This window comes from Verticillium alfalfae, genomic scaffold (assembly GCF_000150825.1).
Source record: "Verticillium alfalfae VaMs.102 supercont1.4 genomic scaffold, whole genome shotgun sequence".
Classification (NCBI taxonomy): Eukaryota; Fungi; Ascomycota; class Sordariomycetes; order Glomerellales; family Plectosphaerellaceae; genus Verticillium; species Verticillium alfalfae.
The window spans coordinates 2,292,766-2,305,367 of record NW_003315035.1 but is presented as its reverse complement, the minus strand read 5'-3'; the positions used below and the strand labels follow the sequence as shown (position 1 = coordinate 2,305,367).

The window sequence follows — 12,602 nt, the reverse complement described above, 5'->3', positions numbered from 1 at the left end:
GAAACTGCGCGCCAAAGCGCGGAAGTGAAGAGTCAACTTCTCCAACCTACCTTCCGCGCAACCTGACCGGGCACCGTTTCCATCCACAAATAGTACGACACAGGTAGATCCGGCGGGCCTCTATAGAGGTTGCAATCCTGACGACAGCGGGATCGGGATTCGAACGCCTGACGAGGAGTTCCCCATGGACAAGTACACCTTCTCACAGACCGAAGTCGACCAGGCCCTGCTGTCTTCAGGGCAGGGCATCGATCAATGACGACGCGTGTGGTAACGACGGCACGAATGTACGAACGAGGAAGGGGGTTTGGTCACTTTTCGTTTTAGGGGGTTTGCGGTTCGCGGTTCGGCAGGTGCGCCATCTTATTGGGGAGCCTGGGTTACTGAACCAATGTGGCGTCGATGGGTCGGTGGTTTGATTTCTGGGTCTGGGCTTTGAGCTGAAAGGCCTGAAAGAAAGGGGCGTTCACGGGGTTTGGTGGCGATTTAATGCTTTTAATTCTTGCTTCAGTACCCAGCCTTGGACTTGGAGGATGTGCAATACGATGGTTTCGTTTCGTTATAGTTGAGAACCGGTTGGCTAGAGAATCACGGCTGAAGTCCAAATCGAATACACGGGATCACATGTTGAATTGAGCTGTAGCTACGAGCACTGGAACATGGTTTGGCGTCGAGATCGCCGTCATGGGTACCTTCGACTCATCAAAGGGAATAGGTATTCACCTCAACGGTCGCGAGTACCCCATAAGGTACAGAGCCATACATACCCTGGGACGCCCCCTCCTGCATGGCGCATCAACAAAAAACAGGCCTCAAGACATGAGAGAGTTTAATGGCTGAACGATTAAAATATGGCAGTATTCGTCCATTGCAGCGTGGCAATGCAAGCAGGGAGTAGAGGAAACGCGCAAATATGATCGAACTGTGGTTGTGCCCAGATTCCCAAGACCTGAGACATGCAAGGTACCAATCCCAGTCAGTGCCTGACAGACGGGTTCCGAGAACGGCAGGGCTGCACATGCTCCGCGACAGCTGCAAGCGTGAGACGGAGTCACCCTCGGGTGCTGCCCATTGGGGAACACTGGGTGCTGGAGAAATTTTTGTTAGTGCTCCAGACTCCAGGCTCCGGTTTACCGGCCTCCGGCTTCATCCAGCCGCCTACCAGCGAGCCATTAGCAGCGTCTACACCCGTCAGCCGCCGCCGATTTCGTCCCCCACAAGTCCCACCTAAAGTAGACCAACTTTGTCACCACTGAACGGTTCACACCTCAACTTCACCACTTGGTCTTCACTCTACTCTATCGGCGCTGGTGGGATTTCGCTCGACCTACCTACAACAGGCACACATCAGCAACCTGTAGACACCTCACCCGGGGTCTCTCACTTGCTGCAACCCCACGTCCACGGCGCACTGTTCGGCACATACAGCCAACACCTGTCTCACCTGCCGACAACTCGCTCCTTGCGACTTACTGTACCACCGCCATGGGCGGCCAATTGACAGGTAACGCATCCAACTATGGATGGGTTGTGCAAAAGTTTGGCGGCACAAGTGTCGGCAAGTTTCCGGACAAGGTGAGTCTTTCGCCCTCGTCTCATAATCTCTCACTTCGTCTCCAACCGGTAAACCTCTCATATTCATACTGACACCGATTTGCAGATTGCGAAAGACATAGTGAAGTGAGAAGCCACCATTATCAAGTTCACCAAACACGACGAGATCAATTGACTTACCATTTTATTCAGGGCCAATCTTTCTGAACATAGAGTCGTCGTCGTCTGCTCGGCCAGGAGTACGGGCAAGAAGGCTGAGGGTACGACAAGTCGGTGAGTCACTTTCGTGCATCGTCACTCAGCGCAATCCCTGAAATCCCGAGCCTTGCGCCTAATCCTGTGGACTAGCTTGCTCGGCATCTATAACAAGCTCAAGGGCATTGCCGCCGCGACCAACGACGAAGATGTGCAGAACGAGCTCATGGAGGAGGCCAAGAGCCTCATCAGCGACATCAGTAGCGAGCACGTGCTCGCGGTACACAACTTTATTCGCAACGAGGACCTCCAACATGCCCTGTCCCAACAGATCAAAGATGAGTGCCAGGAGCTTACAGAGTACATTGTGGCCGCAAAACGCTTCAATCTCGAGGTGAACGCCAGATCCAAGGACCGTGTCATCAGCTTCGGCGAGAAACTCAGCTGCCGCTTCATGGCTATATTGCTTCAAGATCAAGGAGTTGCCTCGGAGTACGTTGATTTGAGCGACGTCTTCCACTATGACGCCACGGCCCGGCTGGATGTGTCTTTCTATCAAGAAGCGACCGCACTGTTGAACAAGAAGATTCTGGCGTGCGAGGATAGAGTTCCCGTCGTCACTGGCTTCTTTGGCAACGTTCCCGGCAGCCTGATTGATGGCGACATCGGCCGAGGCTACACTGACCTCTGCGCTGCGCTTTGCGCTGTCGGTATGCGCGCCGACGAGTTGCAGGTCTGGAAGGAAGTCGACGGCATTTTTACGGCCGATCCGAGCAAAGGTGCCCACGGCACGACTTCTACCGTCCATCACGCCATCCGAGGCAGCGGAGCTGACATTCTACGGCTCCGAGGTTATCCACCATCTCACCATGGACCAGGTTATCCACGCGAACCCCCCGATACCGATCCGCATCAAGAATGTCAAGAACCCCACTGGCGTCGGCACGATCGTCGTCCCCGACCCCGTTCTTGCAGCAGGCCACCAGATTCAACGCCACGCGTGGTCAGATCCCGCTCGGCTTAAGAAACCAAAGAGGCCCACGGCTGTGACAATCAAGGATAAGATCTCCGTCATCAACGTGCACTCGAACAAGCGCTCCATATCGCACGGTTTCTTCGCCAAGGTCTTCTCCATCCTGGACAGGCATCAGGTCTCCGTCGATCTCATTTCCACCAGTGAGGTGCACGTGTCCATGGCCATCCACGTTGGCAACTCGGAGCCGGGCCAATTTGACAAGGCGAGGCTCGAGCTTGAGGACTGCGGTGATGTCAGCATCCTACACGACATGGCGATTCTCAGCCTCGTTGGTGCCGAGATGAAGAACATGGTCGGTATCGCGGGTCGCATGTTCTCGACTCTGGGCGAGCACCAAGTCAACCTGGAGATGATCTCGCAGGGTATGCCTACGATTTCCTGCCTTCGCATATTTTCCCGCTTTTGCTAACCACTCGTCAGGCGCGAGTGAGATCAACATTTCGTGTGTCATCGGTGCGCGCGATGCGACTCGAGCCATGAACATTTTGCACACCAATTTGTTTACTTTCCTCGACTAAGGTAGAGAGGATATACAGTTCTGGACATTTACCTGGTTGAACCTGTCTTACATACCCGTATATCAAGAGCATCTGGATGAAAAGTGGTTTCAGGCTGAAGGATTTTGGCGCTCAATAGACATTTTTTTCGTATATTCTTGCCACTCGTAGTCCGATTTGCGTCCTTGATCGTCTTGGTGAAGCAGTGTAGGTAGGTCATGGCCCTTTGCCGTCTTTCGAAGGCGGTGCAGTCATATGGCAACCGCTTGGAGGGCGTTGACAAACAGATGGGTCTTTGGCTACTACTCTTACCTACCTAGCAAAGGGAAGAAAGCTCTTTGTATCCTTGGCCCCTGTTTCGATCGTTGGCTGTACCATTTGACGTGTTCCAGCATCGTCTTGTCTGAGCACATGGTGTTTGCATGACCAGCCAACCAAAAGAATCACTGGTGATTCAGTTTCCCCAACGAAGGCACGACCCGGAGGGCATCCACATTCACTGCCTTTCTTACCTCCCTCCCTCACCTTATTAGGTACCTACCCTATTCACACTTCGAATTTACTCGAGTGCATCATCCGCTCCTCCCGTCTGGCATGGTTCTTCGAAACGAAATATTCACTGCAGCAAACACGTCCGTTGACAGCGACGAGACAGACTCGCATCCCACCAGTAACTTCCCCATAGTCCCCTTGCTTGCAAAGCCCCACCTTGTGGCTCTCTCTTCGCTGGTCTGCTCGCGCTGATTGGCAGGCGCATGCTACCCTGGGAGGTTGCACGATGCCACGCTCGTCACGTGTGATTGGCTCAGAGCTCAAGACCAGCAACAGGCGACTTCGAAGCTCTGGCAGCACCGCGACTAAACCACCCATCAACAACCAAGCCGAAGCCCGACCCCAGACCCGTGCTGCCTCGACCGACGACTCTCTCGCCCGCACTATTCCGTCGCAGCATCTCGGCAACAGCGATGACCCGAGAGGCCACGACCAAGGGAACCGTTCGCCTCCTGGCTCGCCGTCAATGCCTAGTCGTCCGGGGGTGCTTCCTGTTGAATCGGACTCGGTACGCAGCGCAGACCACGATCCAGAACAAATAGACAGTCAAGGCGCAGAGGAAGGAGATTTCTGGCCCATCGTCGGCATTGTTAAAGAAAGGAGGAGAAACAAGAAGCCATCCTACCTCGTTCGCTGGGCTTCGGATCCCCAAACCGGACAGGAGTTCCCTCTACAGTGGGTATGTTGGACGCCTGCGCAAGCTCCTGACAAACACGGTGCTAATACGAAATACAGATTTCTGCTGAAGGTGTAACGGAAGCAGCTATCGAAGAGTGGGAATCTGAGAAGGCACAGGCTCAGAGTCAAAAGACACGGGCGCAAAAGACCACGACGACCAAGAAGAGCAACCCTCGAACGTCCGTAGTCGCAACCGCAGCAACAACCACGGCGGAAACACGAATCGCCTCGCCACAGTCCGTTGATAGCAGCCAAGACGTCCTTCCAGCCAACCGTCGCAAGAGGCCTCGCCCCCTTGACAGTCGTGCCCGCTCGTCTTCGGTTGCCGACTTTCTCCCTGGCCTCACAGCCGACGACGTGCGCGCATCCAAGCGTCCGAGGCTTAGTGTTGACCTGTCTTCACTTCCTTCCGAGGAAGCATACACACCAGAAGCTTCGGACAACTTCGAAAGACCAAACACCAGTAGTATCTTCGTGGAGCTTCCGAGCAAGGCCGCCATCGACACCTCCCAGTACCACAGCTTTCCTGAGTCTTCCCAACAGACTGCAAACTCGCACTCCCAATCATTGTCCGCCCTGGAAGAACTCGACGCGCAAATCACGCTCGAACCCGCATTTCATAGCCAAGAAACCATCCCGGACTCCCAGGATTGGCTTGACGATACTCAGACAGGCTCTTCTTCTCAAGCCCTTTCGGTGTCTCAAACTGTTCCTCGGCCCCGCCTCGAGATTCCCGACTCCCAGAAGGACTCCAGCTTAGGAAAATCCCTCGTACCCAGTCAGTCTCTTGTCGATCCATCAACGGGTGACGCTTCACGAACACAGGACCCCGAAATTCCTTCGCACCAGCCCGATATCGGAGATACGAGAGAACAGGCCAACGAACAGCATAGCTCTCTGAACGAACTTGTCGAAGAGTCTCACAGACCGGGAGGATCCCCAAAGTTCTTTTCGCAGCCAGATTTCGGATTTGATCTTGAGCTGATTGCGAGCTCCGCGCTAGATTCCCGAGAGATTGTGCCCGAGTCTAGCTCTGGTGCACCCTTGCCGTTGACCCAACGCCAGGAGCAACTAGAATCTGCCGGTTCATACGCGCTGGCGGTTGTCGAAGTTCCTCAGAGCCAGGACGTCCTTACCGAGCAAGCAGCACAAATCGACCCGGCGCAGGCTAGCATTGCGGTGAGCCAAGTCACCTGCGACAGCAGTTCGCCCGATAACGTCGTGCCAGACTCGGTTGTGCGGAAGGCCATCTGCTCTGACTCCCGAACATCCAGCTCGCTACCAGCTCATTCCTCCGAGATGAGCGGAGTTGCGCCAGATGAGGACGACCCGGTCGCTTTGCTTCTTGATGCGGCTGCGGGGCAGCAAAATGCGGAATCTTCGGCGCCTATATCCGAGTTTCCGGACGTCAATGACTTGTTCGACTTCATCGGCTCCTCAAATCGGACGAAATTTCCGGCCGAAGATCTAAACCAGGAGATGACGATTTCGGGAGAGACTCAAACGACCTTGCCAGGTGCCCTGCCAGTTGCTAACGACATATTGTTGTCGGCGCCGGAACCTACTTCGCTTCCGCTGATGCCTGTCATGAATGAGCTGCAGGAGCCCGTCAACGAATCCCATCTTGAGATGGCGACATCGACTGACATGTCTGGCGCCCTTCTTCAACCCGAATCTGTACCTGAGGTCTTTCCGGCAACAATTTCTCCATCAGAGATCAGTCGAACAGTAGAACCCGAAAGTCTGATGCAGGCCCCCTTGGAGCCCCCGACGATGTCTATCGAGGCTGTGGACCCTGAAATCACTTCTTCACCATCTTCAGAGGTGCCAGGCTCGGATCAATACATGGTGACCTTACCCCTTCCTGCGAACATGAAAGAAGTGTACCTCAACACCATTCTTCGGTACCGACGTGAAATTGAAGCGTTCAACAACCAGCAGAGCAACGAGGGAACTCCGCCAGATGCGCAACTATCAGCCCAGATCGACCGGTTCTTTGGTGATCTGTTCGACATTTGCGACCACCCAGCATCGCTTGGCGCAGATGAACTTCGTCAGCTTGATACGACCGATATACAGAAGCATGCCATGGGCACGAATAGTAAATTCTACTTTGTTGGCCGACTTTTGGAACGCCTAGCCTACACTGATAAGAAGGTTCTGATCGTCGCACGAAGCCAGAAGCTTCTCGGGTACCTGCAAGCAATCATCGGCACCATAAAGCCCAGCGATCGTGAGGAATCTGAGCTCGTCGTTCAGCTTGCCCATGCTGATCAGGATGTGGACGCCCTCGCCTTCGATATTGTCATTGGGTATGACTCTGCTTACGCCACGTCTGTAGCTTCGCAGCAGGTGGAGCAAGCTGAGCCCAGCAAGAAGCCAGTCGTGATCAGTCTGGTCATCACGTATTCAATCGAGCATTTCGAAGTGGTCATCCCAACAGATTTCGGGGATCTTGACCGCAAGAACGCACTCTTGATCTCCATTTTCCAGAGCCGAGCAGTATTGGCCAATCACGGCGATCAAGACGTAGAGAGGGTTGTGGCGGAATTCGCAGAGCACCTCCTGGATCCTGATCTTGCATTTGATTGGGAACCGGAGTTGATCCCCAGCGATCTCCTAGACTTTTACGATAACGCGCAGAAAAGCCAGACGCAACCTCAATCCCAGCTCGAAGCCCGTCAAATCTCTGCCCTCAAACGCAAGCACGACGGGCCACCTGTCGGGTCACCGAAACGCTTGCGCCGCTCACAATCAGTGGCACAGACGCCGGCGGAACTTGATACCACAGTCCGAGAACTGATCGACCCAGACCCAGCCAAGGAGCAGGTCATGTTAACTCGGGCCGCATGGGGGGCTCTCACGCAAAAGGTAGGCCAAGCACGGGTTGTTTGTGGCACTGCTCACAAGAACCATTGACTAACTCTCCACAGAACACTGAATTGGAATCCCAATTAAGAGATAAAGATGAGCTCGAGGCTATCACTCGCAAGCAGATCACGCGGATGTCGAAACAGATTAAGAGCCACGAATCAACAGCCGAAGTGATCCAGAAACAGCACATGGCTGCTCTGAGCGAACGTGCGGGCTTTGAGAAGGAGCGAAACCAGGCCGTCGAGCAAGAACAGGCGGTTCGTGCGCGTCTCGCGGAGCGGGATGCCATCCTGCGCTTCAGCGAGTTGACAGCGCGTCCAAAGACAGCGTGCTCGCTGGGCTAGACGAGAGGAGCAAGAGCTCAGTGCTGCGCGGAAGAAATACGTCTCTGAGAAGAAATTGAAGAGCAAGGAAAGCGACTTTGACTTCGCGAGAGGTCAATACCAGGATGAGCGGCAGCACGTCAATGACACCGTGCAGGAGAACAAGGAGCTTCGAGAGCAGGTTGCGCAGCTCAAGCAGCAGTTCTCGGAGGAGCCTCGTCAAGAATTTCAGCAGATCAAACGCGGACAGCAGCCAGAAAGACCTCCAGCGATTAGTAGTGGGAGGGCGCAGACCGCTCCGCCAAGGACCGCGAACGAGGAGCTCGGAGCCCCACCCGCGAAAGAACTCAGGTCGCTGAAGAATGGGCGACCGCGAGACGCGTGGGACGAGTGTTCCCCGAAGCCCGCGCATGGGCGTCATGACGCCGCGCAATGGACGCGGGGGCTTAAGCACGCTGGGTGCGTCCGCAGGCGCTACGCCGGGTAGCAGAGGGACGTCGCCATCTCACGTCGTCGAGACGCCTGCGCCGCCGCCGCCTCCTCCCTTGTTTGCGGCGTCGTCTGCGGCGAATGGGCGGTTCAATCATTTACGGGACCGGCTTTGAGTAAGGCAAGGACGCCGTGTTGCTGTCGTCCTGTGATGCAACATTATTGACTAGAGGAAACGTATCATGACGGTGCCGTTCTGACGAAAGCTTCCGAACTAGCTTCGTATTATGATATCACGCGAAAGATTGTGGACAGAAGCATCTCCTTTCTGTGTTTTTTTCTATCTTCTAGGGAGCTATACATGGTCCAGGCAGGGTACAGCATGCATGCCTCGCCGGATTTACCGGTGGTTCTGGGCGTTAAAGGGTAGTCAGTCAGTCTTATCTATTGTTCATCCAGTCTGAGTCACAATGGTGGTGAGATGTTGTCCATGGAACACAGGTACAGTCGATCAGGTTCATGTCGTCCTTGTCTGCGGATATGAAATCCTTAGGCAAATTTGTGGTCAGCGTGGTCTTAGGACACTGTCGAGCTCCATAGGCACTGGCAGTATCGAGACAAGGCAGAGAACAACAGTCAGGCGGCGTTGGCCCAATTGTCGAGCGCAAAGATAACTCCCCGTTCTTTTTCTATCAGCCAAAGGTTCACAACACGACGCAGGCAAGCACGAACTGGCGTGTTTCTGGTCTTAGCCTCTAGTAGTAGAATATACAAAGCCGTCACACAAGCATTCTCCGTTGACACGATCACACATACAGCTCCCTCTCCACCGTGACAGCTGACCCCATCTCACCGGGCTCGAACCTCATCCATACAGACGGTCCAGTCCCCTGTCGCACTCCCTCAGAACAACCGCAATGAGCGAACCCAGAGAGCAGCGGCCAAAAAGACCAGAGGCGCGGCCGACACGCGCCCTAACAGACACAGGCAGCGAAGCCGCGCGGCGGCGTTTACTGCTGCTGCTGCTCGGGGTAGATGTCCTCCTTGAGGGAGAGGCCGAGCTCTTCCCTCAGGGGCTTGAGCTCGGCGAGGTACTGCTCGTACTGGCCCTTGTTCTCGACCTTGGCCTTGACGCCCTCGAAGACGCGGACGGCGGTGGCGAAGTCGTTGACGCGGCGGGCCGCCTTTAACGCGGCGGCGACGACTGTGGGGGAGGGAACGAGATCGTAGGCGAAGGCGTTGTTGAGGTTGCGCTGCAGAATTGGGGTTTCACGTTAGCCGTCATTCAATTCTTGGTAAGGTGGTCGTTGTTGCGAGTGTGCCGACTCGTGGGTGATGGGTTGTGTTCTTTCTGTGATCAGACCACTTTTATACCCCCGGCCGGGGTACCGGGGATTGGGCGGGTGCGAGAGAGAGGTCGTTCTTACCTGAAGCTCAAAAACGTCGTTGACGGCGTCGAATTCCTTCTCGAACCTGGCGGTGGAAAAAAATAGTCAGCGGGAGCTCGATGCAATTGAGTGCATTGCGGCGATGGCGCGGTCAATTGAGAGGGCGGCTGTCGCGATGGTCTGCTGGTGCCACCGAGGGAGAGAAAAACGCTCCTTTGCCGAGGAGCCGCAGCAGACTGACGCGACAGTGCAGTCATCGCCCTGCCCAATTGACCGTCGAGAGGAGGGCGAGAATGCGGCGTACCTGGCAGAGAACTCCTCGAAGGTCTCCTCCTGGTGCTCGGAGCGCCTGGCAGGCACGGTGCTGAAGTGGGAGGCCGAGCCGGCAGCCATGGGAAGGAGGACGGCAGCGCGAGCGGCGAGGGGGGCGGAGCGGACGACGGGGTTGGCGTTGAAGAAGCCGCGGCGGGCGGCGACGCGAAGGAGAGCGGCAGACATGGCGACGGTGTGGGGGGACGGTGGTCGTCGTGATTAGAGAGGAGGTGGTGGTGGTGGTGGTGATGGGTGGTAGTTGTGGTTGGGAGTGGTAGGTGGTGGATCGAGGTTGTTCCGGTTTTTTTGCGTTCAGGTAAGGTTCCACGATGCCGGGCTTGGGGACCAGAGTCAGCTTTCGGTTGGATCGAATGATGTCGGTGCCAATTGTGTTTGGGTGCAGGGGGGAAAGGATTGGATTCTGCGGCCTTTTGATTGGATGACTAATCTGCGCTTGCCCTCATCGGGGAGCTGTGCCCCAGACAGTGCCGTGTCGGCGTGACACAGCTGTCCTTCGGGGGCTTCCAGGGGGCTTGCAGTGGATGTTTTACAGTGCAACTAACGTGCAAGCCCTGGAGCTGGACTGAAGCCCTGGAGCTGGAGTGAGTCTCTACATCAGTAATCAGAGGTCTGAACCAGCTGTCCACCATGCCTCCAGGTACCTACCTACCTACCTACCTCTCCTCATGAAGGCACGCTCTGGTAGTGTCCCATCTTGACGGAGGGCGGACCTGACTCGACTCGGTCATCTCCCTCAATGCCCGGACAGACACCGACGACGGCCACGTATGAATGCCGCGAAATGCATGCCACACTGCGCGGTCAGTCGCCTACACTGACCAGACGGCATGGCTTGGCTGTCTTTGGCCTTAGTAAGCCAAAGTCGCTTGTGGGAGATGTTTGCAGCTGCGTGCCCTTGGGTTCAGTTTGTTGGGGCCCAATTGAAGACATTGTCGAGGACAAACCCTCCGTCACTCCTGTTTATCTCTTCATTTTTGTCTCCTCCTTTCTGTCTGCTCCTTGTTGACCTCCCCGCCCGGACCTCTCGGGACTGGATACGATATAACTGATGGGCTATTATGGCTGCTGGGACGTTCCGTGGTACCGTGCCACTGAACATGTACTTCAGCTCTGCAGGAGGAGGAAAACCCAAATGCTCCAATGCTCCAATGCTCCAATGCTCTTTGTTGACCGAGGCTGTTTCCCCTAAAGCGAGCCCCCTGTATCGAGCCCGCTGACGTCGTCCCTGCCGTCGCACATGAATACGGAGATTGCAGTACAGTCGGGCAAACAACAAGTACCGAGTACTTGCAGCACTGCTTTCGCTGCCGACCGCCGAGGTGGCAGGTCACGTGCTGCTGATGAGCCCCTTGGCAGTGCCCCAGGCCAGCGACCAATTCTCTGATGTCCCATTGGCCAGAGGGCCTCAACAAGCTCATCACATGCAGAAGCATAGCTCATTTCCTGCTTGGGCCTGGTCAACCCCATTCCCAAAGGCCCCCAAGGCCAAAGTATCGAGTACAAGCACGTCTTGGGGGGAGGGGGGGCCGGCTTGGCCGCTGGTCGCTGCCGCGACTCGACAACGGGCGCTGAACCATTGGTTGGGCTTGGGATTGGCTTTCTGGAAAAATCCCGTCCACGTCCCCTTTTCGATCGCCAGATGCCTTTTCCTCTCCACGATCCCCTTCTCTTTTCATCCCACTTGACCTTCTCCCCTTTCACTCCCTTTCTCCCTCTCCCCCCCTTTTCCTCCCCGTATCGACTCCGTCCTTTGGGCTCGTTGCGGACACACTTTGTCTCTTCCTTCTCGTCACTCCTTAGGGTTCGCCTTGTTCTTTCCCGCGCTTACGCCTCTGGCCTTTGCGCAATCCCGCATACTTTCCGTCTCGTCGTGGACATAATACGCGTCTCGTCGCGCTCCATACCGACACTCACAAGACCACATACAACGACCTCGGCCACTCGCGCCCCCCATCTCTCACAATGGCGTCTGTCACTCCCACCACCTTTTACGAGCAGCTCCCGCTCCCCACCATCGACCGTCCCTTCGGCATCGAGCTGTGGCCCATCTTCGACAAGGCATGGACCGCCGTCGTAGGCTATCCCGCCAGCGAGTTCCGCTTCAAGCAGGGTGACACTCCCATGTCCACCCTTAAGGAGACCCTCATCTTCATCGTCATCTACTACACCATCATCTTCGGTGGCCGTGAGTGGATGCGCAACCGCGAGCCTTTCAAGCTCAAGACGCTGTTCTTGATCCACAACTTTTATCTTACCGCCATCTCCGGCATACTTCTGGTCCTCTTCGTCGAGCAGCTCCTGCCCACCGTCGTTCGCGGCGGCGTCTTCCACGCCATTTGCGACAAGGAAGGCGGCTGGACTCAGCCTCTCGTCGTCCTCTACTACGTACGTCTACAAATCGTCCAGCGTCAACCGGCGTTGTCGGCTTCTACCGTTTGGTGCACGCGCTGACACGTAATCTCCTCCCCAGCTGAACTACCTGACCAAGTATCTCGAGCTCCTCGACACCTGCTTCCTTTTCCTCAAGAAGAAGCCCCTGAGTATGTGCAGCCGCCCCCTATTTGCCGCTGTCATGTGAGACACGTAGATCCCGTTCCTAACCGGCTCGCAGCCTTCCTCCACTGCTACCACCACGGCGCGACCGCCTTTCCTGTGCTACACCCAGCTCATCGGGCTCCACCGGCCGTCTTCTTGGGTCCCCATCACCCTGGAACTGGACCGTCCACGTCGTCATGTACTGGGT

At 55.8% G+C, this 12,602-nt stretch overlaps 4 protein-coding genes across 4 annotated transcripts; 3 read left to right on the top strand and 1 right to left on the bottom strand.

Annotated features, from left to right (window-relative positions):
* Positions 1-1,485: 1,485 nt before the first annotated feature.
* Positions 1,486-3,303, top strand: VDBG_04170 (aspartokinase; the record flags this gene model as incomplete). Its single annotated transcript, XM_003006171.1, has 6 exons — positions 1,486-1,623; positions 1,661-1,680; positions 1,747-1,827; positions 1,903-2,551; positions 2,628-3,147; positions 3,206-3,303. The coding sequence occupies 6 exons, from the start codon at positions 1,486-1,488 to the stop codon at positions 3,301-3,303; spliced, it is 1,506 nt and encodes a 501-aa protein (XP_003006217.1).
* Positions 3,304-4,300: 997 nt separating this feature from the next.
* On the top strand, positions 4,301-8,196 carry VDBG_04169 (conserved hypothetical protein; the record flags this gene model as incomplete). Its single annotated transcript, XM_003006170.1, has 4 exons — positions 4,301-4,513; positions 4,570-7,383; positions 7,446-7,643; positions 7,699-8,196. The coding sequence occupies 4 exons, from the start codon at positions 4,301-4,303 to the stop codon at positions 8,194-8,196; spliced, it is 3,723 nt and encodes a 1,240-aa protein (XP_003006216.1).
* Positions 8,197-9,148: 952 nt separating this feature from the next.
* Positions 9,149-10,024, bottom strand: VDBG_04168 (cytochrome c oxidase polypeptide VI; the record flags this gene model as incomplete). The annotated part of the gene is made up of 3 exons (XM_003006169.1): positions 9,149-9,391; positions 9,566-9,611; positions 9,831-10,024. 3 exons carry the CDS (start codon positions 10,022-10,024, stop codon positions 9,149-9,151), a joined length of 483 nt encoding a protein of 160 aa, XP_003006215.1.
* Positions 10,025-11,821: 1,797 nt separating this feature from the next.
* VDBG_04167 (elongation of fatty acids protein) lies at positions 11,822-12,437 on the top strand (the record flags this gene model as incomplete). The annotated part of the gene is made up of 2 exons (XM_003006168.1): positions 11,822-12,244; positions 12,330-12,437. 2 exons carry the CDS (start codon positions 11,822-11,824, stop codon positions 12,435-12,437), a joined length of 531 nt encoding a protein of 176 aa, XP_003006214.1.
* Positions 12,438-12,602: the final 165 nt, after the last annotated feature.